This window comes from Drosophila nasuta, chromosome 3, assembly GCF_023558535.2.
Source record: "Drosophila nasuta strain 15112-1781.00 chromosome 3, ASM2355853v1, whole genome shotgun sequence".
Classification (NCBI taxonomy): Eukaryota; Metazoa; Arthropoda; class Insecta; order Diptera; family Drosophilidae; genus Drosophila; species Drosophila nasuta.
In genome coordinates, this window is record NC_083457.1 from 38,389,342 (window position 1) to 38,413,653 (window position 24,312).

At 36.2% G+C, this 24,312-nt stretch overlaps 1 protein-coding gene across 1 annotated transcript; it reads right to left on the minus strand.

Annotated features, from left to right (window-relative positions):
* Positions 1-963: 963 nt before the first annotated feature.
* On the minus strand, positions 964-24,211 carry LOC132790951 (tetraspanin-18). Its single transcript, XM_060799717.1, has 7 exons — positions 23,929-24,211; positions 23,463-23,553; positions 6,959-7,073; positions 6,291-6,389; positions 4,266-4,394; positions 2,369-2,728; positions 964-2,309 (listed from the first exon to the last, which is right to left on the minus strand). Exons 3-7 carry the CDS (start codon positions 7,022-7,024, stop codon positions 2,160-2,162), a joined length of 804 nt encoding a protein of 267 aa, XP_060655700.1. The 5' UTR covers positions 7,025-7,073; positions 23,463-23,553; positions 23,929-24,211; the 3' UTR covers positions 964-2,159.
* Positions 24,212-24,312: the final 101 nt, after the last annotated feature.

Genomic DNA, 24,312 nt, shown 5'->3' on the forward strand with positions numbered 1-24,312 from the left:
ATATTTTGAGAAACGTTACGAAATTATTTACTCGAAGTATTCCTTACACACCATACATATTTATGATAGCGGCTAAATGTATATAACTTTAAGAAACTATCTATATCTATATAACTAACTATATATCGTATATATTCCTACACGAATTCCACGCTAATATACACATATATATTTATATTTACATATATGTACTTATTTATCTTTGGTGTGGTTTTGAATTGACTTTTATACAATTATTTAACTATATTATATGCTGTATGCTGTAATAGCTATAGATGAAACATGAACATTCGCCAAAAAGAAGACAAAAGTTTCGAACAACTCTTATATCATTGACAAGTCTGGAAGAAAATATGAACAAACTGATCGCAAGACACGACTATATAATTCCCAAAAGAAGAACAAAATATAAGTATGACCAATGTCCGCGAGATTTGTAACGCTGCATTGTAATGATGACTCTGTGTTAGACTGTAAGGATTTGATTTTAAGAATAAAATGTGCAACTTTTCCAATAAACTTTGATTTTTCAATGAATGGGATTTATGAAGCTATGAAAAATAAATCTAGGATGCTGACAAAGCAAATATAAATACCAGGCGAACAGCAATTACAGCAGGCTTGAAATGCTCAATTTGCGCTCAAAGATTTACTCATAGCTCAAGAGAATAAGCTTTCACTCAAACTCGCTCACTCTTTCAATGTGACTCAATTTGAATTTTCAGCTTGCTGCTAATTTCTGTTCGCCTGGTATTCAAGCTCAAAATTAGCCCCTTTTTAGCTGTCGATGATGATTTTTAAATTACCAACAAACTTATCTGAAAAATGAATGAACAGACCCTTTTTTCAAACAATAAAATATTTTGTGTGGTTTTTTTTATTAATGTTTTTATTTTTCATTCACGTTCAGAAATGTACATTTTAAATTTCGTTTTGTGTTTTGTTTATGCTTTTAATGCTTTCGTTTTTATTAATGTTTTTATGGGGGATTCTTGTTTTCGTTCTTTTTTATTTAATTATGTTTTTTGGGGGTTTTTAGTTTGCTTCAAAAGTACATTAAGTAAACTACAGACATACGAGTACGTGTTTATAATATGCATTAATAATAGATATTTATATTAATATGTATATATGTATACGATGTATGTATTTGTAAATCTGCATACACATACATATATATAGAATTCAAAAAATGTACAACATTCATTTTTAACAAAAAGGATAAACACGATGCTCGTTTAACGATTCGATTCGATTCACGACGCGTCCTCTCTCAATACGTAGTTAAAAACTTGAATATAGCAATAGCAAAAACAACTAAAATTACAACTTAAACGTAGAAGACTTACGAACTAGTACACATAGTACACACTTTCAATAATTCAAAACTTGCGTATCTTTTCTAATTTGCAGTTACAACGTTTTATAGCTTAACTATAAATTTCAAAATTTAAATTGATTTCGTTATTCCTTTTCTTTTATCTTGTGATGTATTTGAGTGGAATTTCTCGATTCGATAAAGTGAAACGAAATGAGTAGGACTACAAAATGTGAGTTAATCGTAAATTACTCGTATTATGAATGTATGTATTGTATGTATGTATGTTATGTTATGTGGTATGTGTATATACTATATAAGTATGCTTGTATATATAGTAGAATACTACTTAAGAACTAAAAACTGCTATCAAAACAGATTTTCTTCATTTCACAAATAAATATGCGTAGCATTTTCCATTAAAAACTTTTGCTTGCTTTCTTCTTCATGATGCTGTTTGTTGTTGTTGATGTATTTGTTTTCCTTAATTTTGTCTTTTCTGGCGGCAATTTTGAGCAACATTTTCATTTTCATCTTCATTGTGTGATTAAATATTTTCTGCAGTATTTTCCATTATTATCTGTTTTTTTATGAGATTAGAGTAGAACTGTTTCTAATGTGATTGCTGTATGTATGTTTTTTGTTTGCTTTTGTTTTCTTTTGTTGTCATGCGAGAAATGCAGTTTCCTTTTGCTTGAGCAGATCTCAAATGTTCGGTAGGGTTCGGTAGTTCGTTAAGTTCTTATTTTGTTTGTTATGTTTTTTTGGGGGAGCTTCACTGTAACATTGTTTTGCCTATTATAAATTAGCATGTCCTCTAGAAAAACTTGTACCGAGCAATTTACAGACGCATATCGTCATATTTGGCAAAGGCTTTGCACAACGCAAACGCAAGAATGACGAGAACCAAATGCACAATGCCAGTCACAATGACGCCAATGATGAGTTCGCGCTGTCGAATCAACCACTCGGTGAACACCTCATAGCAGCCCTGTAAATAACGATAGAGAATTAATGATATATACTTTTGAATGATTAATAAAGACTTGCCTTCTTGTAGAAGCTGTTGCTTTCGCTGGGATTGGTCGTGCAGTCCTCGTCGCGTGGCACCAACTTGGCCACATCCTTCAAGATGCAACAGGCATCGGGAATGGTGCGATTGCCCTTTGTATTCTTCCACGCCTGCGAGTTGTCAAAATCGTTGTAATCAGTGATGCCGCAGCAACCAAAGTTGCCCATCAGCTGATTCCACATCAACGAGGTGGCATCCTGATTCTCGCCCACCGTGTAGCTGGTAATCGTGGTCTGCAAGAATTTTTTGCTCTCGTTGCGCACCTGTTCCTTGTAGAAGGCGGCCAAACCGCCGGCAACAATCTCGGCGACCAGCAGCAAGATGAGGAATGTGCCGTACTGCAAAAAAGAGACAGAGAGACAATAAGAATGCAGTCAGCGTGTGTAGTCTCTAAAATTGCGCATACGCCCCGTTTTGCAGTTGACCCAATTTTGGCTAGTTACAAGCGACAGAAACGTAAGCGTGAGCATTACATAAAAATCTATGCGTTTGACCCTGAGCCAAATGTGCATGCAGCATGCGTTTAGCCAAGTGGTGAGTTTGGCTCACACACACACACGCAGGCACACACACACGCATTGTACAGTTAGTATGTGGTGCTGCAGGCTGCCAATCTCAAATGCTGAAGGTCAATTTGAAATGCTGCTTGCATGTTCTATAAGCTCTTGTGGTATATATTCATTCTCTCGCAGCGATGCTTTTGCCCTGATAAAGTTCCATGTCACGCCTCGCAGCATTTCAGCTGCCTCCCTCTCCCTCCCCTCTTCCAGTGTTTGTTGGGCGTTAGGCTGGCTAATGTATCTGTCAGATACACGCAAATTGTGTGGTCTTGGTAGAGCAGCAGCATAATGGATTTACCATGCAATGTACGCAATTAATTGCTTCCTGATTCAGCAAGCCTTTTAGCCATAAATAAAATACAATATAAACGCTTATTTGTGCAACCCTGACCCATCTATGATAACTATTAAATGTTTGTCAATTTGAAAGTACGATTTACTGAACGCTTAAATATGCCAATGCTAACACACAGTTATGTTATGTGTGCAAACCTTGAGCCATGGCTAAAAATGCCCTTGTTTATTTACTATACTTTACTGCAAATTGTGCTCAATTTGTGCATACAGATTTTTGAACTAAAATTCCGCCCCCGAAGGGCAAAAAAGTGAGTTGACAACATACTGAATAACTCTTGTATGCACCTGTTTAGCGTTGCAATTAAATTGTGTGGCCAAGCCCAAAGCGTATTTTACGAGTGTGTTAAATACTCTTTATTAATTGCAACTGTCCGCAGTTCAATCATAGAAAATTTCTTTTAAGGTTGGGCCTTGCCACCAATAAATAACTGAGACGAAGACGCGTGCGCGCACCTTGAAGCAGGTGAAATTATCATGCGAAACACACAAAGAAGATCAAGTACAGGCCAGAAAGTGAAGGGCTTGTCAGCGACAAGCCACAAGCAACGAGCAACGATAGACGAAAGACGAGACGAGACCCTCACGACAACACGTTGATAAAGTGTTGAAACACGTTTCAGTTTCATGGAAAATGCCGCATGAAAAATGTACAAAAAAAAAGGCCCAAAAATTTTGTACCCACAACTTTCACTTTACACCCCAAGGTGTATGTCGACAGTTTTTCCAAGCTAAAAGTCAAAGTCAAATGAAAAGTCCAAAAAGTGTTTATCGTAAATATGCAAACAATAGTCAACGGCAATCGTTGTGATCGTCTCCCGCAGCGTCGTCATTGAAAGTTGTTGCAATTACATTTTTGTCGGATGATGCAACCTTCGCTCGTAATTGTTATTGGACAACAGTCAATGTAAGTTGTGTTTTGTGTTGTTTCTATGTTATCATAATTGTATCTTGCACTTACCGTGGAGAGCAGACAGCGAGATTCACGCATGGCGCCCAAGTAGCCCAAGAGACTCATAAAGAACATGACGGCTCCGATGACGAGCAGAGCGTAGGCCAGTTGCTCTATGACCTGAGGCTGTGTAAAGTGCTAGAAGAAGGGGAAAAAAGAATATATGTATGTAGATGTTGAGCACTGAGAAATTGATGGAATTTATGTAAATGCAAAGTGTATACGCTGCGTATGCGTAATTAACCTTTGGACCAAAAAACAAAAACTGACCGAAAAACTTTCGCAAAAGAGCTGTCGAGTAATTAAGTGATGGCATGAAATGAAATCTCTTAATTGACACAATCACAAAAATATATGACAAACTATGAGAAATTTGAAGTACGCGATATGCGTGGGTATCTCAAGAGTACAACTCAACTCAACTCAAAAAAAGAAAAGGAAATTAAATGAAATGAAATGTGATGAGGCAGCCAGAAAGTTGTCTGCTCTTGACTGCAACAAGTTCATTGACCAAAAAAAAACCTTGCCACCTACACACGCAAGTTGCAAGTTGAAAAAGTTTTGTCAATTAGCTTTTGCCTCTGCACTCTGCAATTATTCGTAGTGCAATGTGGACATGCACTTTCCTGTTCTTTCATTTGTTTTTCTCTCTAATGACGAGGGCAGATGGACAGTGGGACAGACAGACAGTCGACAGTCTGTTGGACAGCTGCGTTAAAGGACGTTATTTAAATTTTTCGTAGTTGTCGCTTGACATGCAAATGCAATGGAATTTGCCCCGATGATTTGTTTGACATGCAGTCGAGGAATGCCCGCATATTTTCATTACATTCTCTACTCTTTAAATGAATTAGAATTTTCGTTGATAAATTATGGAAATGCAATTGACAATTGGCAATTGGATCATGACCTCATTCGATATTCCATCTCTTCCTGTTGCTTTTCAATATTTTATCTGTGTGCAATTTAAAGCATTATTTATCCACATGCTAAGGTCTGCCGGGATGCATGTCGATTGCATATTATTTATTTGTAAATATTTCATTAGTTTCTAACTCTTTTTTTTTGTATATGATATGTATATGTATCACGAACTGTCACAAAACTGCGCACTAAAGAACAATTATAATTTAATTTGTTTATTTAAATGCAAATATTTATCTTTCTAGCTGAATTATAAAATTGTTTTAATTTATTTTATTAAAGTGGGCAATAGATATTTCTATTAAACTGATTTTGTATTCCATAATTTTGTTTCTTGCATTTTAATTTTGCAGAAGAAAAACCTTTTCAACTTTTTTAATTTCGTTTTTAAGTTTCTAAAATCAATCTTAACTCTAAATATATTGATAACCCAGATTTATTGATTATAGTTTTTTTTTAAATTGTGAGATAGAAAGTCTGTTAAAAGTTTTTTTTTGTTGAGTTTTAATTTTAAAATATATTATTCAACTGTACGAATGAATTTTTTTTTAAGTTATAAATACTTTCCAGCTTGTGTATTAGAAAAATATATAAAACTGTTTCTTTTAATTCAATGAATTGTTTTTTTTAGTTAAAAATGCATTCTAGGTTCTGTCAAAGAAATATCTATCAAACTCAATGTGTTTTCTAGATTTATAATTATGCATTTATCTTTTTATTGGCAGAGTGTTTATTCTATCTGTATACTTAGTGCTCTTTTTGTTGTGTTTTTAATGATAGATTGGTGGCACTTTAATTACCAATTCTCCTACTACACAATTTCATTCCATTTGGGAGGCAATGTCAACAATTACTGTGCACTCTGTGCACGTGATGTTGTTCGGGGAATACGAAATGTAACAAGTAATAGAAACAGTTAGGCCACATTTTTAGGGTGGCTTTTACAGGTGCATTTTGAATGTTTTGATTCGAACTATTTTCCTTGATGTTTATGTTTTTGGGGTTAGTTTTCCACACTTTCACCGTGGAAAATGATGCGTGAGGTGGACGATGATTGAGGAGTTGGGTGGAGGTGGAGGTGGAGGGGAGGAGTTCGATATGGGCACTTACCTCAATGCGCTCGCTCTCGACCAGCTTGAGCAGAGCAATCAGCGAGTGCTTGTCCACTGCCAGCCATAGTCCAACGCCGAATATAATTGTGCCTAGCACCTGCAAAAGAGGCAAAGCAAAAACCATAATATAAGTGAAAAACCCTCTATGTTAGTTTACTCATAGTTTGAACATGCAAAACCAAAGCACAAAACATGATTATGTTTATGTTGCCTGCGCCTCAGTTGTTGATTGCATTTGATGTTGATGATTATGACGATAAAAACAACAACATCGACGACGACAACAAAGTCAATGAACCGACGTCGAAACGTAAATGGAGAAAAACTGCGCATGCGCAGAGATTTGCTTGATTGACTGCAGCCGACGAGCTGAGCTGCGTTGAGCCGGGTAGCGTTGAGCTGGGCAAAGCCGCACCTACCCGCAGCATACGAGAGTTCAATTTACAATTTGTAATGCAATTTAACAAAACTGGGAGAAAAACAATAAAAAAGCAAAACGCAAAACGCGAATCAAACAGCAAAAGAAACAACTTTTGAACAACTGCTGCAACAGCTAATAAAGTTTGCATTTTGCCTGGGAAAATGTTTATTCAACTTTTTTTATGTTGCTTGTTTAAAAACATTTGTCAAGCTCTCAGCTTGTTGATTGCATTGGTTAATACTTACAAAAAATATGAAATTTAATATGCAAAGCAAATACTTTGCACACCAGACGCCGCAATCAAAGACCATTTTCGATGTTTTGGAAATTTTGCGGCTGTTTTTGAAGATCTGCGTAGAGCTGCAAAGAGAAAGAGAAAAAGACAAAGAAATACCATTTAGTTAACAATTTTAGCACGACTACAAAATAAACAAAAAAAGTAAATACAATAGAATTTCTAATTTAATTAAAAGCCAGTCTTCATTATATCAAAGTGCCCACAAATTGTGGAGCAAAAGAAAGTGTCACGAAATGCTCAAAATACGCAGAAGAACATGACTATCTAGAGAGAAAGAGATGGGAGAGGAGTGATGGGGAGGGGAGGGAGTGATTTACACATGTACGAGCCGACTTCAGTTGTTACATATCAACTGAAAATGTGGTACGTGTCCGTGCCTAATAAATTAACATGTGAAGCAAGCGTAAAAAATTAGTGGCTGCGTTAAACAGGAAACCCAAAAAATACACTTGACATGACGGCCGAGAAATACACTAAGAAATTAAGCTATTAGAAGAAAGAGCATAGATAATTTTAGCTTAGTATTTCATATGAAATTAAGCTACTTAAAAGTCTCAAATCTTTTCTTTATTGACATTTTTTTTGTAATAATAAAATATCACAAAAATTGAAAATATATTTTACTCAATAAAAAAATATACACAATTTTAGGAAATCAAAAGCGTGAAAGCTCTAACCATTTCCAAAGCTGCATCAAGCATATTTTCTTATTTTCAACTTTTTCGTGTATTACAAAAAAATTAAACAAAAATGTATAGTATACAATGGTAAATATTTTAATTAATTATCATAAAAGAAAGAGTATACATAAATTTAAAGAATACAGTCTTCAAAAAACTACTCAATTTGAAAGCTTTCATTATTTTCAGAAGCTGCAGAATTTCAAGCAGCTCTTCTTTTTTCACATTTTACTGTAATTCATGGCTTATTTTATAAAATACCAAATGACAAACATAATTACTTAGCAGTTATACTATTTTGTAGTTCTTACGGTAATTGGTCTTTGAAGTTCTAACGAATTAAGTTGCATGCTTTAATTTCATTCACTTAATCTCAGTTTAAAGCTCTCTGTCAGCGACACACCAAATGAACTTTCTCATTAAGCACAGTTCTGGTTTTACTCAGTTCCTTCTCTCTTTCTCTGTCTCTAGCTGTCTCTTTCTGTCATCTCACTGGCTCTTGGGGCACTTTTCTTTTCAGCTACATTCATCAGAAGAAGTTTGTTGGTATACCCTACACCTAAAAGGGGGAAAGGCGGGGCATATGAGTGGCATGTCGAACAAGTTTTAGAAGCAAGAGAAACAAGAGAGAGGCAAAGATGGAGGGGCATATATAGACAGCTAAATATATGTATATATAGAATGCAGCAAACTTATTCAATTCTTATACAATTTATTCATGTAATTGTGCACTCAAGCGTTTTGCAGGACATCTATAAGTCATTATTCTTATTGATAGCTGCGCTATATAGTACTTCTTACAAACATGTTTTGGTCCTTAGTGTCATGTGTGCCACAAAAGTTTATGCCATGAAAGTAATGACAACGATTTGTATGTTTCACTGGCACGATTTATCACTCATCAAATATGCATATTCGAAATTGCAATAAAACAAAGTGATTTTATTTTTAGCCATTGCTTATTATATTTAAATTTCTTCAATATAACAAAGTGGTTTTATTTTTAGCTATAGCTTAGAACTTTTTATATTTTATTTTCAAATTTCTACAAAATGAAAAAAGAGTTTGTATTTATATGCAAATTTCTGCAATACAGCTGAGTAATTTAATTTTTAGCTACGGTTCAGAACAACTTCAACAAATAAGCTTATTATTAGTTATAATTTTGTTTGGCATTAAACTACGGGCAGCTAGTTGAGTCGCAGTTTATCTAATTATATTTAATGACATAACCGTCTCAACACCTTTTCATGAAGTTTCCATGGCATAAACTTTGAGTGTCTCTCTCTCTCTCTGTGTGTATGCGTTATGTATACGCACACACAAAAAACTCAAACAATGTCACGAGCTATAGATGTTGGAAAAGTAGAACAGTTGGCAGCTGAGGCAGAGAGGCTGATGTTGCTCTTGTTGTTGTTGTTGTGGTTGTTGTTGTTGGTTCAGTTGTTGCCAAGTCGCGAGAGGCAAACATTTTCCAGGCCAACTTTTGCTGGCTAAAAGCAAGGCATCTCTTTCCTTGCTGTTGCCTGCTTTGCTTTTTGCTTCACTCTTTTTGCCATGCTTGATAATGCTGTGAGTACTTCAGCTTTGGCCAAAATGTGTACACTCTGAAAAATCTGTAATCCCAGTCAAAAGCAAATGCAGGAGGCACTTGAATGCAAAATACTTAAAGGTTTATGCTACATACACAAACACACACAGAGACACATACACATTCCATGCCACATGCCACACAATGTTGAGCCAGAGACGCCCGCACAGTTTATGCAATTTTCTGCCTAGGCGAAAAATGGAAAATGAAAGCTAAAAACAGCAAAATTTTAATTGCTTTTTGCATTGTTCAGCACTGTGTTCTATTCTGAGTCTGAGTGATAAGCTTCGTTGACGTTCGGTCTTCAAACTTGTCTCCATTTTTGTGTTGTTGTTAACAATTTATGAATTTGCGTAATGTGCCTGAGAGATGACTTTCCTGTGATTGATGTTTGACAATGAAACCCCAACAGATAAAGGCCTCAATTATGTTTTGTATTTGTAAAGTTCTAAATTCAATTTGTGTCCCAACAAATGAATAAATAAATGTTTGTATATTAAAATATATTAATTTATATCTAATTTGCTCTTAGCTGGGCTTTAATTAGTGCAGCGCATTAATAAGCCACCCAGAAGCCCACAAAAGGGCCGCCGACCATTAAGCCGCTCACATCTGCCTCCATATGAAATGCAAAACTTATCATTACCATAGATACACACACATATAGATATCATAGATAGACGCACACACACATGGCAGACAGCGCCACTCATAGATACATCTTCTAATTAGCTTTCGAGTGGCACTCGGAAAATATTAGCACATTTCCCTAGCCGAGTCAAAAAGCCAGCATCAGCACAATTCAAGCTCAAACTTCAGTTTTAGTTAAATTGATGCGGCGTATAAAGATACTTTGTGTGTGGCTGTGTGCGATAGATATGTATCTGACAAACTCAAATATCAAATGGCACACAGTTTTAATTGGGGAGCATAATTAAGGCACATTTTTTGCACATTTTCAACGCAGTTAGTTTGAGATAACTGTCTGCGAGATACATATTTAACTCATACTTGAAACTCGTATGCAGTGGCAATAACTGCATTCGATTAAATCGCATTGTCTATAATTAAATATACAGCAAAAAAACAGGCAATTGCAAATTGATGACATGTGGGGCCTCGACTCTGCGGCATTTGTTTATAGTATGATTATTTTTGCGCAATTAAATGCTGATTTTTTTTTATTTTGAACCATAGAAAGTTGTTGCCGCGTTGTATCGCATACAATGCATATTTTTTGACGGATCCGGCGTAGTGATTACCAACTTCAATGACAATGATGATGCGGCAAAAGGAAATGCGAGCGTAGTTGAGATTAAGACCAGAAATCTCAAAACAAAAGTCTTTTCAAGAGTTAATTTAGTTAGCTGCCACGTTTGGAAATGGGTTAAAGAAAGTCGTAACTTGTATTAATTAAAAGGCAAAAGTTGAGAGACAAGCACATAGGCAAAAAAAAAAAACGCTGCTGCAACTTTGCCGCAACTTATTCACAAAGAGTGTGCCATAAAATCTTGTGCAAGTTGCTTCCCTTTGACACTTTTGGTCATAAATGATTTCTTTTCGTTCGTTTCGTTTTTTCCATTTTTATACCCACTACCTATAGGTTAGAAGGGTATTCTAAAATTGTGGCACTGAAATGACGAACAGGCAGAAATTGTCATCTCTACTGCAGTTGGGTCTTAGTTGAGTTGTTTAACAATCTGGATTATTTGGCAATCTATAGTATATTTTGAATATGGTACTAAATCGATAAACCACTTAGAGCCTTGACTACATTTAAGTATTTTTGCACTTTATGGTATTGATATTGTAGTGCTAACATATATCAATACATATAACTTTCACCACATCTTAGTATTTTTTGGTATATTTTGCTCGCTACGGTATATGTTGAATGTAATACTATTTTGATATAAAAACAGTATATTTTACTATTTTTCGATATATTTTTCGCTCTATGGTATATTTAGAATTTAGTACATTTTTAATTTTGTGGTATATTTTAAAATTGTTCGTATATTTTGCATTATACGGTATGTTTATAAATAAATACTGTATTGATGTACCAAATATATCTCCAAATATATATACATATATATTATAGTATATTTTCGGTATAGTAGTTCGGTAAATTTTATGAATAATACCGCATTGCTTCGCTTTTATTGAGAACGGATAGCGGGTATCTTACAGTCAAGCATACTCTACTGTAGCTTTCTTACTTGCTTGCTCCCTAAGCGTGCACTTTGGTGTGCCACATATTTCTGTGTCCCTAAGCATTGAACCACACACGACTGAAGCATTGAAGAACTGAGCAACTAAGTAACTGCAAACCTCAGCGCAGTTGTCACGTTCATTTTGGCTTGCCAAGAATTTAGAAATTGTATTTGCTGCCAATGCTTTCTATTTTCGAAAACTCTAATTTATAGCTTGTGTATGTGTGTGTGTATGTGGTTGTGGTTAAAAGCAGCAGCTGATGAAAACTAGTAAATGGCAATAATAATAAAATATCATGCTCGAAACTAAAAGTGCTTACTCGCTCCGCTTCTGTCTACCGTCTTCATCTGCAGCGTGAGAAAGACATCTCAAAGCTGTCTCTGTTTAATTTCTGGCTCTGGCAATTAAATGATTTAGTTAGTAATGAGCCTTAATTAGGTCAGCAGGGTTTGTGGCATTCCCACAGAGCACAGAGAAACACACTCACATCTAGTCTAATTACTCCCTAAGTTTTGCAGTTAAATGCAGGTGGGTGGCTGGTAATCTACATATGAATTGCTCATAAAACGGGGCAGAGGCAGAGTGGAGATTTCCATTGCCTGGGAAAGGAGGCTGTCAGAAGCTGAGCAAAAAGAAAATAAGTATGGCAGCAGAAGCAATGTGAATTTGATATGCAATTTCCCAAGAGAAATGTTTTATGCTGGTTCGGGGAGGGAAGAAGAAGTTGAAGTATACAACTTGTTCATGGTAATCAGTTGCAGAACTTTAGCCTCGGCTCCATTTCAATCCAAAGTACCAAAGCCTGAACGTGAGGCTGCATAATTTGCTGTAACAATTTTTGAGCAACGCAAGTTTAATCAAAACTCATCAGCAGCAAAACCTTTTGTCGCATATCAGTTAAATCTTCATAAAGTTGACGAAAAAAATGTATATCTGTCATTTTATCGACAGCCTTTTACGAGTCTTTCAACATATTTGTCATTTTGGCAAAGTTCAAACCTTTTGTCTTGACAGCCGCTTTTGCAACAGAGTTTCTTTAATTAAATACCGAACGAACCCCAAAAACCTATCAAACTGGTATTAAACTCATTTAATACGGGGCAAAAACAATTTTGTTGTAATCCCAGTCACCGTCATCCCAAGTTAAAGTTGCCACGCAAAAATATATATTTATAACTTGTTGGCTTAATTAATGCAAATACAAAACACGTTGCAAAAAGACTGAGCGTAGCCAAAATGAAGTTTTGTGTGTTTTGAGCCTCGTTAACTGATTTGCATAAAATCATATTTGTTTTTTTTTGTTTTGTTGAGGGTGCAGACAATTTGCATATATTTTCAAACCCAAAAAGGATGACACTGAGTAAGCTCCAATACAATTAGCTTTAAAGCCGGGATTGTTCATAAATATATAAATGTTTAATTTACTTGTTATATTTTTCGGCATGTCATTCAACTTCAACTCGACGACAAATTGTAGTTGTAGTTTATTTTCGTGTAGTCTTATACAACATTTGGAGCTGTGTTAATTGACATAATTGGATGGAGTTGAATCTGTCTCTCTGTCTGTAGTTGTAGCTGGGGGCTATGGCACGAGTCTGCAAGGGGACGCCTTTGTTTGTCTTTTTCTTCTTGGTGTTATTTTTTTAGGTCAATGGTCGATGCTCGCCAAATGTTTGCCGTTTGTCACGAAAATCTGTTGTGCGCGCTATTTGAAGGCAGGCCAATTTAACACCTGACACTGACAACGCACACAGCACTTGGAGTTAGATTTAGAGTTGGAGTTGGATTCGGAGTTGGAGCTGTGTGCTGTGGACCGTGCCATGTACCATGTGCTGTGTGCCAAAAAAGCGTAGACGCCAACGCCCCGACCATGTTACGAGAGCAGACCCGACAGACAGTCAGACAGACAGACAGAGCTGAACTGGTAGCCAAGCACAGGCGAGTTGCCAACTAGTTAGCCAGACGCCGACTATAAAGACACATGTCAGGCTATTTAGCAATGTTGTGCGATATTTTTGGCCGAGTTGTTTTATGATTTTTATGCAATAAAATCCATTTTGTGCGCTTTTGATAACACACTCGTAATATACACATAATACATATGAATTTGAGACCTTAATTTAAACATCAAACAAATTGTATGCAAAGGCGCACTTGCAGCTGTTGCGTATACGTAATAAATGATGCCTTAGGGAAGCAGACGTGTAATTTGCATAGTTTTCAATTGAATTAGTTGTTAAAATATTGAATTAATTTGCTGCAAGTGTGAGGGAGTTTTTGCTGATTTTTTAAAGCTTAACAAAGTATATTTTTATTGGCTTTGTTTTTATTTTGCTAGACAAATTGTTATATATTTTTGTGCATTTACTCATAGAAATTTGATTATGTAATTTGCATCGTTTACAATTGAATTATTTATTAAAAAATTGAAATAATTTTCTGCCAATTTTGTCAAAGAATTTTAATAGCTTTATTAAAGCTTAACACAGCTTATTTTTTGTGGTTTTGCTTTCGCTTTTTCGACAAATTTCATCAGTTCAATTGAATTAGTGTGTAAAATATTCAATTTATTTGCTGCAAATATTGTTGGCCAATTTAATAGATTGATTAAAGCGTAGAAGAAATTACTTTCATGTGCCATATTTCAAAGCATCTATTAAAAGATATTTCATTGCGTAATATACAAAGTTTTTAATCGAATTAATGAGTAAAATATTTAATTAATTAATTTTAAGAGAGAAATTTAATAGCTTTATTAAAGCTTAGAGCAGAATATTCCCTGCGGATTTGCTTTTACTTTGATAGACATCATCTTTGTACATTTACTCTTAAATTTTATCACATAATTTCCATAGTATTTTCTATTAATTTGAGACAATTATTGTTGGCGCATTTAATAGATTTATTAAAACTTAGAACAAAATACTTTCTTATGCCATATTTCAAAGCATTTACTTTAAGAGATTTCGTTGTAGGTAATTTATTGAATTAATTTAAGGCAAATTAGGGAGAGAAATTTAATAGATTTATTACAGCTTTTTACAAAATATTTGCGGCGGTTTGCTATTGAAATATTTCACCTTGAAATGTACATAGTTTTAAGTAAAATATAATATTAAATTAATTTGTTGTATCAATATATTTGAGGGAACAGTAAGAGATTGTTTATTAAATCACAAACTGCCAAATTTCACCGTGTTTTTATTTGATTTACTGGATGCAATGCTCAATAAATTTCTTACCAATATTGTTGAGGAATTTAATAGATTTTGTAAAGCTTAGAACAGAATGTTTTCAGCGAGCTTGCTTATGCCACATCTTTGAGCATCTACTCGAACAATTTCATCTTCATTAGTTAGCAAACATAAAAATATGTATCATATAGCACAAGTTCGTAAACAATTTGTAATCTAGTGCGCTTCGAACTGGAGCACTCGTAGTAGTAAAGTTTTAACAATAAAATGTTTATTGAGCAGCTTGCTTCATCAAAAATTTGCTTGAGCCATCAAATTGGTCAAGAACGCCCCAGACAATGACCCAATTTTGCGGCAAATTTAGCGAAGAGAAATATCAATTTCTTTGCTTGATGTATAAATCGAAATATTGTACAATTACTCACACAAATTGAGCATTTGAATATTTACAAAAATTTCTTTTAAAGTAAGTAGTCAATCAGCTTTACACAATTTCTCGCTCAGTATTGAAACTCTTTCTTTTTCTGTTTTATTTATTTTATTTTGTGTTGGCTGTTGTTAAGCGAAAAGTGAAACTTTCAGAACTTGTCCAGAATTTCGAGCTGCTTTTCGGTTGACGAGTATTAATACTCATTGCTCTAGTTATGTCTCATTGGTGTTGTTGTTTCTCGTTCTCGTTGTGGGTTGTTGTTGTTGTTGTTGTTTTTAAGCAAGTAATGTGAGCTGTCTGTCATAAGCTCATAAAAAACAGTTGACATACTTGCATTTATTTTACTTATTATGATACGACTGTTTGTGTAAGTCTATCTCGAAGCTCGTAAGTGATTTTTGTTGCCTCATTTTTCACTTTTCATCAATGAAAATGAGCCCCATTTGCCTTGCCTTTAAAACTCGCACATTGATAAATTGCTCAATAAAGTGTTTAACATATTTGAAGTAAAGAATTTAGTAAGTTAATTTTAAGAATTACGTTTGCTTGCTTGAATATTTGAAGTTGTCAAGCAGCCTTTTGTTTGTGGTCTTTTATTAGCCAACAATTTGAATTTGATATCTTTGTCTTTTATCAAGAATAAGTTAAACTTCTGCTGTGTAATTTGATTTAATTTATGTAAATGAGTCTCCCCCAAAATAAAAACTCGTTATTGGATTTAAAACGAAGCTCAGAACTTACAGCTGCAATGATCAGACTGTCAATTAAGGCAAAGTCAACTAACTACCAGCAATTGTGTCTGACTCTGATGCTTTGACGAGTTTTCATATGCATTACGCATACGCCGCGTGAGCGACAATTTCCATAAACAAACCACAAAAAAAACACAGAGCGGAGTAATAATAACATGGAGCAACTACGCCCGCTGTCGCTTCAATTCATAACAGATGCAAATAAATTTCCATTAAACTTGTGTTTGACCCCCGCACACAAAAAAAGAGTGAAAGAGAGAGACGAGGGCGAAAAATAGATGCGCTCTCGAGTGGAGAGTGGAGAGCAGGTCGCCTAAAGCCCTCATCAAGGTGCCCACACGACAACGGCGACGTTTTAGATAATTTACATTTTGAGTCATGTGGCAACAGCAACAACAACAACCACCGCAACAACAACAACAGCAATCTGAGCGACGCTCAAATTGTGTGCCATAAAAATATTCACACAATAATTTCTACATACATTTTATTTCATTTCTCGACTGCAGTCTAAATTAAATAAGTCTGGCATAAGCTTGTGTATCTGACAGATACAGATACAGCCACAGATACATCGCACATCGCTGAGTGACAGTCTGTCAGTTGCCTGGCAACTAGATGTTGCAGTTGCAATTGGATAGGCCTCTGGCTGCTGCTGCTGCTGTTGGATTTATAATTTTCGCTTATTATTTAACTTTCTTTCGGTTGCTTCAGAGTGTTGTTGTTGCTTGTTTGTTGTTGCCCACGGGGCGGGTTCAATGCGCTTAACTTTGCGACTTTGCGGCTTGTTGCGGCTTTTCCTTTTTCCATAAACTTTCACATTCACCATAATGCAACCTTTGGCACTTCCTTTTCAACCAAAAATTCAAATACTCAAATACTTTTGCCGCCGTCGCATGTGAGCATTATCACAAATTGCAATCTGTATGCAACAGCAACAGCAAACTGCAACTGCAACTGCGTGCATCTGTTGCCATTAAAGAATCCGATTCGATTTCGTTGCCAATTACATTGTTGGCCAAAGCTGAACCCCCGCCTGGGAAATGCAATTGTAGGAAAAAAAGAGCATTGCAACTGCAACTGCAACTAAACAGGCAAAGTTATGCGTTCAACCACGCACTCAGTCGAGTTGCATGAATGAAGTTGGTGCTGTTGCTCTGGTTGCTTTAGCTGCTCTGGTTGCAAGACTATGAAATATTGCCCGGGCGTTGGCACACACACACACACACCAACACTCACACTCAGTGTGTGGTGAGTGTAAATTCAAAATGTGTGTAAATTTATGTGGGAGTTTTCTGCTTCACTTTTTTCATGTTTCTTTTTTTTTTGGTTGAGAAAGCCGCCCAGAGCGCGTGGAAACTTATCTAATAACTTTAAAGTTGGCAGCTTCCTGTAAGCTCGCAACAGGGGACAGAGAATGACTCTGAGAATGAACTTAAATGCCAGATCTGACGAGGCTATAAAAGATAATGCAAGAGACTGCGTGAGAGAGCCCTAGAACAAATACTTTTTGTGTTGCATAATTTAACAAAAGTCTAGCAATCAAATCAGTTTGTGATAGCGTTATATCACAACTCAACTCAACTCAGCTGCAAAACGGCACCTGTAAGACAACTTTTTGCAGCCACTTTCGCCGTATTGCATCAGCGAGCAAATATGCAGCTGGCAAAAGGCAGCAACGGAAAACTTGGCTAAATCGCCAAAGCAAAGCACTTGGGCCACACATGCGCAGTAGCCAAAGTAACTAAAAAAGGAAAAAAACAGAAACAAAGAGCAAATAAAACACACACTCGAAAAAAAAACAATTAGGTTTGAAATGTTAAACATTGCGGCCGGTTTTGGGTTTTTGGGTGTTAATCGCTTTCTTGAATTGCCCCAAAGCACGTCTCAGCCTCGCGACCACCCCCCTCTCCATCTCGCTCTCTTTGTCTTATACAGCGAATAAACAACAACAGCGGCAAGAAAAATAAAACAAATTAATATGCATTGTTGCAGTCATCATGTTGCGCTGCATATTTGGACTTTCACTTTTGTTGTTTTCATTTTCAACAAACCGAAAAACCGAATAAAAAATAAACGAATGAAAATTTATGCCCATGCTTGAAATCATTTGGACTCAATCCAAGTCGCTCTTCAAATTGATTTCAATTACAAATGCGATGTGTTTATCGAGCGTTGTACACCACAAACACAAACACAAGCATAAACACAAACACAAATAAATATAAATAATATAACTTTATAGCGTTTTATTGACACTTCCGAACGATTAGAGTTCGCTCATTACGGATTCCCTTCCCTTCCCTTCTCAGTTAATTACTCTTTCTTTTACTTTACACTTTCGCTCCCAAGTCGGAGACGTTGGAGATGGAGTTTTAAGCGCTCAATTAAGCAACAACAAGTGGGTTTTGGAGTTGAGGGCTTTAGCCGCAATAATAATAATAACCATAACATAGAGTCAAAATCAAAAGTTACGCACTTTCGATTGCGCAATCAAACAAATTTCTGTGTTTTATTTTTAGCGTGTTGGGAATTTTTCATAACTTGCGAAAGTAAATATTTTTACAATCCGCTTTACGGCTTCCTGATTAAGGTACACGAGTATTGCCTTTAGTTAATAATAGTTAAACTTTGTGCTTCATTAATCAACAGCTAGACAGCAAAATGATGGCAGACGAGCATCAGTTGTACACCTTCCACCTGCCTTATGAAATGGGCCAAAGAAATGTTCAGCTTGAGTTCATCATCAAACATTGCCAGAGGCCGAGCATTGAAGTGCCGAGAAGCTGAAGCTAAAGATGTAGATGTAGCTGTAGCTGAAGCCAACAAATGATAATCTCTTGCGAAACTTTAGCTAGTTTTTCCGATTAGTTTCTTTTGCCCTAAGCTGGCTTAAGACCAAATGAAAGCCCTGATAAGCTATCAGTTGTGCAGTTAGGTAAACAACTTTCCATTTGCAAAGAAACAACTTTTATTTATAGCAGCTTTTAGCTTAATTTAGAAAATTCTCGGATATGAATACGTTCTACGTTACAACTATCTAACAGTTGTTTTAATCAGCTTAAGTTGAATTAATGAAATATGTTTGTAATAATTATAAACTTTAATCTTTTCTCATTTACTGCTTTTATTTTCTAGTTTTGAGCTTGGTAATTCCAACCGGTTTGAAAGGGCTGTACCTAACATTTTAGTTACGCTTTTCAATAAGTAAAAGCTCAACAAAATAAATAATGATTGCACAAAGTAAATTGGAGTAAAAATTGTAACAGACAGACAATCTGGTATATTTTGTTTTCTATGGTATGCTTTGAATGAGGTACTATATCAGTAGTATATTGATATACTATAGTACAACATTTAATATAGCCTTTGATATATATTTATTTTTTATTACTAATTTTGCGGTATATTAGGTATATTTTAAAATGAAACCCGCATTGTTTTGTTTTTATTTAAAATGGGTAGACTCACAGCTGAGCATACTTACTTCCTTACTTGTTAATTAATAAACTTAGTAACTTTAAAAGGACTGTACCCTAAATTATAGTTTTCATTCTGTAAAAGCTCTACAAAATAAATAATGATTGCACATAATGAATTACAGTTCAGATCTCTATCTCTTTTTATAAATTAGTTTCATGTTTAATTAAGTCAACTCTGTTTTAAATAAACTTGATAACCTAATCGACATTATCTGTCCTGTCTACTCTCCAACTGCGACAACTTTACAATTGTTAATTTAGTTAATAGAAAATGAACTGTCAAATGATACGTTTAACTGCCCAGTTGGGGATTTGTCTAAACCAATCGAATCGAATCGATTCGCATTGCATCGGATCCCTCTACACACAGCTGCCACAAAAGCCACAAAGAAACAGATACAGATACTAACTCGTCGTCGTACCTTCGAAGCGGACTAGAGAAAACTGGCGATTAGACTCGTCAGAGTCAGAGAGTGCTGTGTGGACAGCTGAAGTGAACCCCAAGGCATAACAGAGCTGGACAATTGCAGCAAATCAAGAGCTAAAGCGAAGCTGAGACAGTTGTGCAGTGCATTCCATTTCCGCAGAAATGGAAATGGGCAAAATGTGTACTTAGTTAGCCAAGGCAAAAAGGGGGGAGCAAAGCAGCAAAAGAGATCTAATGTAACTCTAATGAAATGCTGTCAATGTTGTGGCTCTGATGTATTGTGGCAATTAACAAAGGGAAGTTAGCTAACACACACGCATTACACACACACACTCACACATCTTTGCTGCTTCTTTTAATTACTGACCAGTGCAGTGAACCTGGGGCCAAAGTCAATCAGCGACGGCGGCTGTAATTTGAGTCAGAGAGTGAGAGACACACGTGAAACTTTAGATGGCTGTGAGAAATTGCCTGCTTCTTCGACTCTCGTTTTAGTGGGTGTAATGGATCATCCAAGGAGCTGGCCAAAAGAGTTGAACAAGTTCGAATTACCATAAAATATGCAATGCGATGCAATGCGCAACACGCAAGTGACCGTAACCTGATGGCAACCGATGCCAACTCCAGATACCAGATTCATAGATACACTCGCCCATTGAGAGAGAGCAACCGACTCGTTTACCTTGAGACGGAATAAATTTATCCGTAAACACACGTATGCATTTAAATATGTTTTATTTGTTGTTATTAATGCCCCGACGCGGTCACTCTTTTGTATCTTTCGTATCTGTAGCCTTTCAATTTCGGTATTTCGGAACTTAGAGCCGCGGTCAAGTTTAACTTTTGGGGCTGACAAAAAGTTGCAAATCCAACAAAGAAGTTTATCAAATTACGTACGCATATAGTATTCACATATATATCTCTTTATAAAGTGGGTCAAGTGCCAGTCGCCAATGTGGCTGCCTTCAGCATGCTTTTTGGCCAATTTGCGACTTTTTTTCTGCATTTTATTTTGGCCACCACAAACGTGTTTCACAGCGACTTGTGTCATAGCCCACTTCACGGTTGCGGGCGCATCACAAGTTTCCCATCGGCCCCTTTTTGGGTGGAGAGGGGGAAGTAGAGGAGGGGCGACTTCCTTTCATTTTGATCTGGTTTCGGGCTTTTATATGTACGTCTCTCTATACTAATTGAATTATGTTGCACATGTTTTGTGCATGGGCTTCATGCTTCATGCGTTCTTTGAGTTCCTTGCAACATTTTGCTTTTAATGTTGCCATTTGCAGTCGGATGTTTTGCAACTCAATTATTGGTAAAACTTTGCTGCTACTAAGTATGACGATTGCTTCCAAAGACTTTGATTGCACTGCTGATTATCGTTGATTTTTAAGCTGCATTTATAGCCAAACGTCAGCGGATATCTCAACTCAACTACTATTAATGAGCCCAATTAAATGCAGATGATTAAGTATAGATGATAAAATATGTTTACTACTCAAAGTACTTTGTAATATTTCAATGTTCAATAAAGTTTTTCGAAACTTGATCATCGATAATAAGAAATAATAATAATAATAATAATCGATGATAAGAAATAAATCGAAGGAATTGATTTTTAGTAGTTCCTCGATTTTGTGAATAAATGGAATTAATTGTGAAATCATTTAGCATCTTTTAATTATCCCAATTAAGAAATTTTGTGATATATAAAAGTTAATTTAAAGTTTTCTGAAGCTTATCACCATTTTTAAACAAAAAGAATCAAAGGGAATAAAAGTAAGTTCTATCAATCGCTGATCATGAATAAATGGAATTAATTGCGAATTCACTTATCTTGCAGATAATTTACTTTCAAGCTATGCAAATTTATGACTTATTCAACTTGTTTTTATTGGAACGATTTAATCATAAGTTTCAGGGCATGAAATGCTAATAAATCTAGGCTTTTAAAAACATTTTTCTAGCTAAGAAAGTCATAAAAACCATTTTAAATTCAATATACGTTTATAGTCAAAAGACATTTGCATAATTCAACTTTGATTTGAATATTTGAATACTGTTTTCAGTTTCAGCATCACCAGCCGTGACTTTAACAACAATTTCCATGCATAAAAGAAAATTGTTAGTTAGGTTATTAAATGGTATAAATGAAAAAAATATAATAGAATATCTACTGAACTAACCGATTTGATAACCAACTTTATTGCTTTGCCTCAAATGAACATGTTTGACATATGAAAACTGAAATTATTATCAATATTGAAAGTGACTTTTATGGCACGTAAAAAGGTAGTAAATCGCACTTGTATTTATATCTCGGTTTGGAATATCGATATAAAGCAGAATACTGCTGTCCATAACCATTTGCTAAAGTTAATTGCAAGTGGGGCAAAAAAATGATTCTGCAAATCTTGCGAATAACCAACACGAATGTCTCATTCAAAGAATAAGAAAAAATAAATAAAAAAAAAACAGAATTCATTTTCGATTCTCACTTTTTTTTGTGTTTGGTGCTCCGTCAATAAACAATTTAGCTTGGCTTTAATGGTTTTCCTGTTTCCAAGCAGCTTTTATGATAAACTTGTTCGCCAACAGCGTGCTAGGTAGCTGCAGTGAGGGCGAATGGTCGGTTGTAAAACAGCAAGTGGCTGATGGAGGGGAGAGAGAGAGAGAGAACGAGCACAAGAACATACACATGATTTCAAGATCAAAAAAGCGAATGGCAGAAACGCGAAAAATAACGATAAGAAATTGCAAGACAACAACAAACAACTGCAAATGGGCTGCGGAAGTATTTGCGAGCCTTTCACTGCACAGAGGCCAAAAGAACCTGACGAAGACTAGAAAGAAACGAATGAGAAAGCTACAGGGGAGTATCCGCGACTGTGAGATACCCGCTACCTAGTTTTAGAGAATACAAATTGCAGCTGCATTTGAATTTTGATATGGGAAAAGTGTAATTGCTAGAGAATTATTATCTCTTATATTTTCTGCGATCGATGTGTATATTGAAAATATTTATCATACTTGCTGATGTTGAAATTGCCTGTTACAGCAGCTTATAATACCCCTTTACACTGTACGGTAGTGGATACAAACAGAGAACCAAAGCGGAGAGTTCAAAAACAAGGTGAAACACGTGATAACCGTAAAGAAATGACGCGTAAATGACGAATGAAAAGTAGCACAAGATGTCAGAGAATCTGCGATTGCAGCGGTACAACAAAAAAAGGGAATTGCGTACGAAGATGAAAGAGGAGAAAACGAACCAAAAAGGAGCAGAACTGCTGCTGGACAGCAGCAGCAATCAGCGAGTGAGTGAGGACGAGGACAACGACGCAAAAGCGTGTGCGTATCCACCACTGAAGCTGTAACTGAAGTGCGATTGCGAGTGGGACTGGGAGAGTAAATGGCAGATGAGCGAGAGGGTGGCAACTGGGTGGGTTAGCCTAAGGGCGTGGGCGCCATACAAGTGGGTGGCTGCTGAGAACAGTAGCAGCAGCTCTCTGCTTCTGCTGCTTCTTCTTCTCCTTATTCTGCTCTTTTGATTTATGTATGCACACACACTCACACACAAACACACCCCACCCACAATCACACACACACACACACAGAGAGCAAGAGGCACACACACGGACGACCGACTGACAGAAACATAAAACTAAAAGTCAAGCTTACCTGTAAAGTTTCTGGCACGCGTTCTAAGCGAGCGAGCTTATTTAATATTTAAAACGGTACAAAAAGCGTCGAAGCCTTGTCGTTGATAAAGCTGCAATGATTTTGGGAAATTTTAGAGCATTTATTTATGGGAAACAATTCTCTTGTTTTATTTCGTATTCATCAATTTTTCATTTAATGATTTCGCATGCATTTCGTATACAAATGTTGATTGAAGCTGAACAATTTTGCCAGCTGCCAGTTTGTTGATTAACAATCAATTGAATAATTATTGCAAAATTTGTGTTTCGAGTTTTCGTTAAAAGGGATTTTCGTTGGTATTTTTTGACCCTGGTTTTTTTAGATGGGCTCTGTTTTGATTGAGCGCGCGCAAAAAATTATACACAAAATCGCACGCACACACGCACAGAGGCGCACACAGTTAAAGATACATATATATTTATATAGGCACCCAGGAGAGACGCACCGAATGTAATGCTGGAGGCTGCCGTGCAGCAAAGAGAAGCCTCTGTATCAGCCAACTCCCGCTTGAGCGATTCCACACAAACACACACACAACCGACTACGACAACTGCGACGACGACAACAACAATAGTAGCAGAAGCAGCGCAAAAACAATTCCGACCACGACAACAACGATGACGGCTGCAAAGTGCGACGCTTGCTTTCAAACAACTGCTTCGGCTTAGATCTCGATTCGAGGAGAGAACGTCACAAAACTGTGTCGACTGTTTGGCCCGTGCACACGAACTGAAACTGTTGGTCCCAATGCCAGAGCTGGAGAGCTGCAGCTCAAAAGCCCAAGCTCCAAGAGCCACGGACAGTGGCGTAGTAAGCTGTGAATAAAAGG

Coding starts and splice junctions, on each gene's coding strand:
- LOC132790951 (XM_060799717.1), bottom strand. CDS start 7,024: ATGGTCTTTGATTGCGGCGTCTGGTGTGCAAAGTATTTGCTTTGCATA. Junction 2,729..4,265: donor CTCGCTGTCTGCTCTCCACG/GTAAGTGCAAGA, acceptor TCTTTTTTGCAG/TACGGCACATTCCTCATCTT. Junction 2,310..2,368: donor GCAACAGCTTCTACAAGAAG/GCAAGTCTTTAT, acceptor CGTTATTTACAG/GGCTGCTATGAGGTGTTCAC.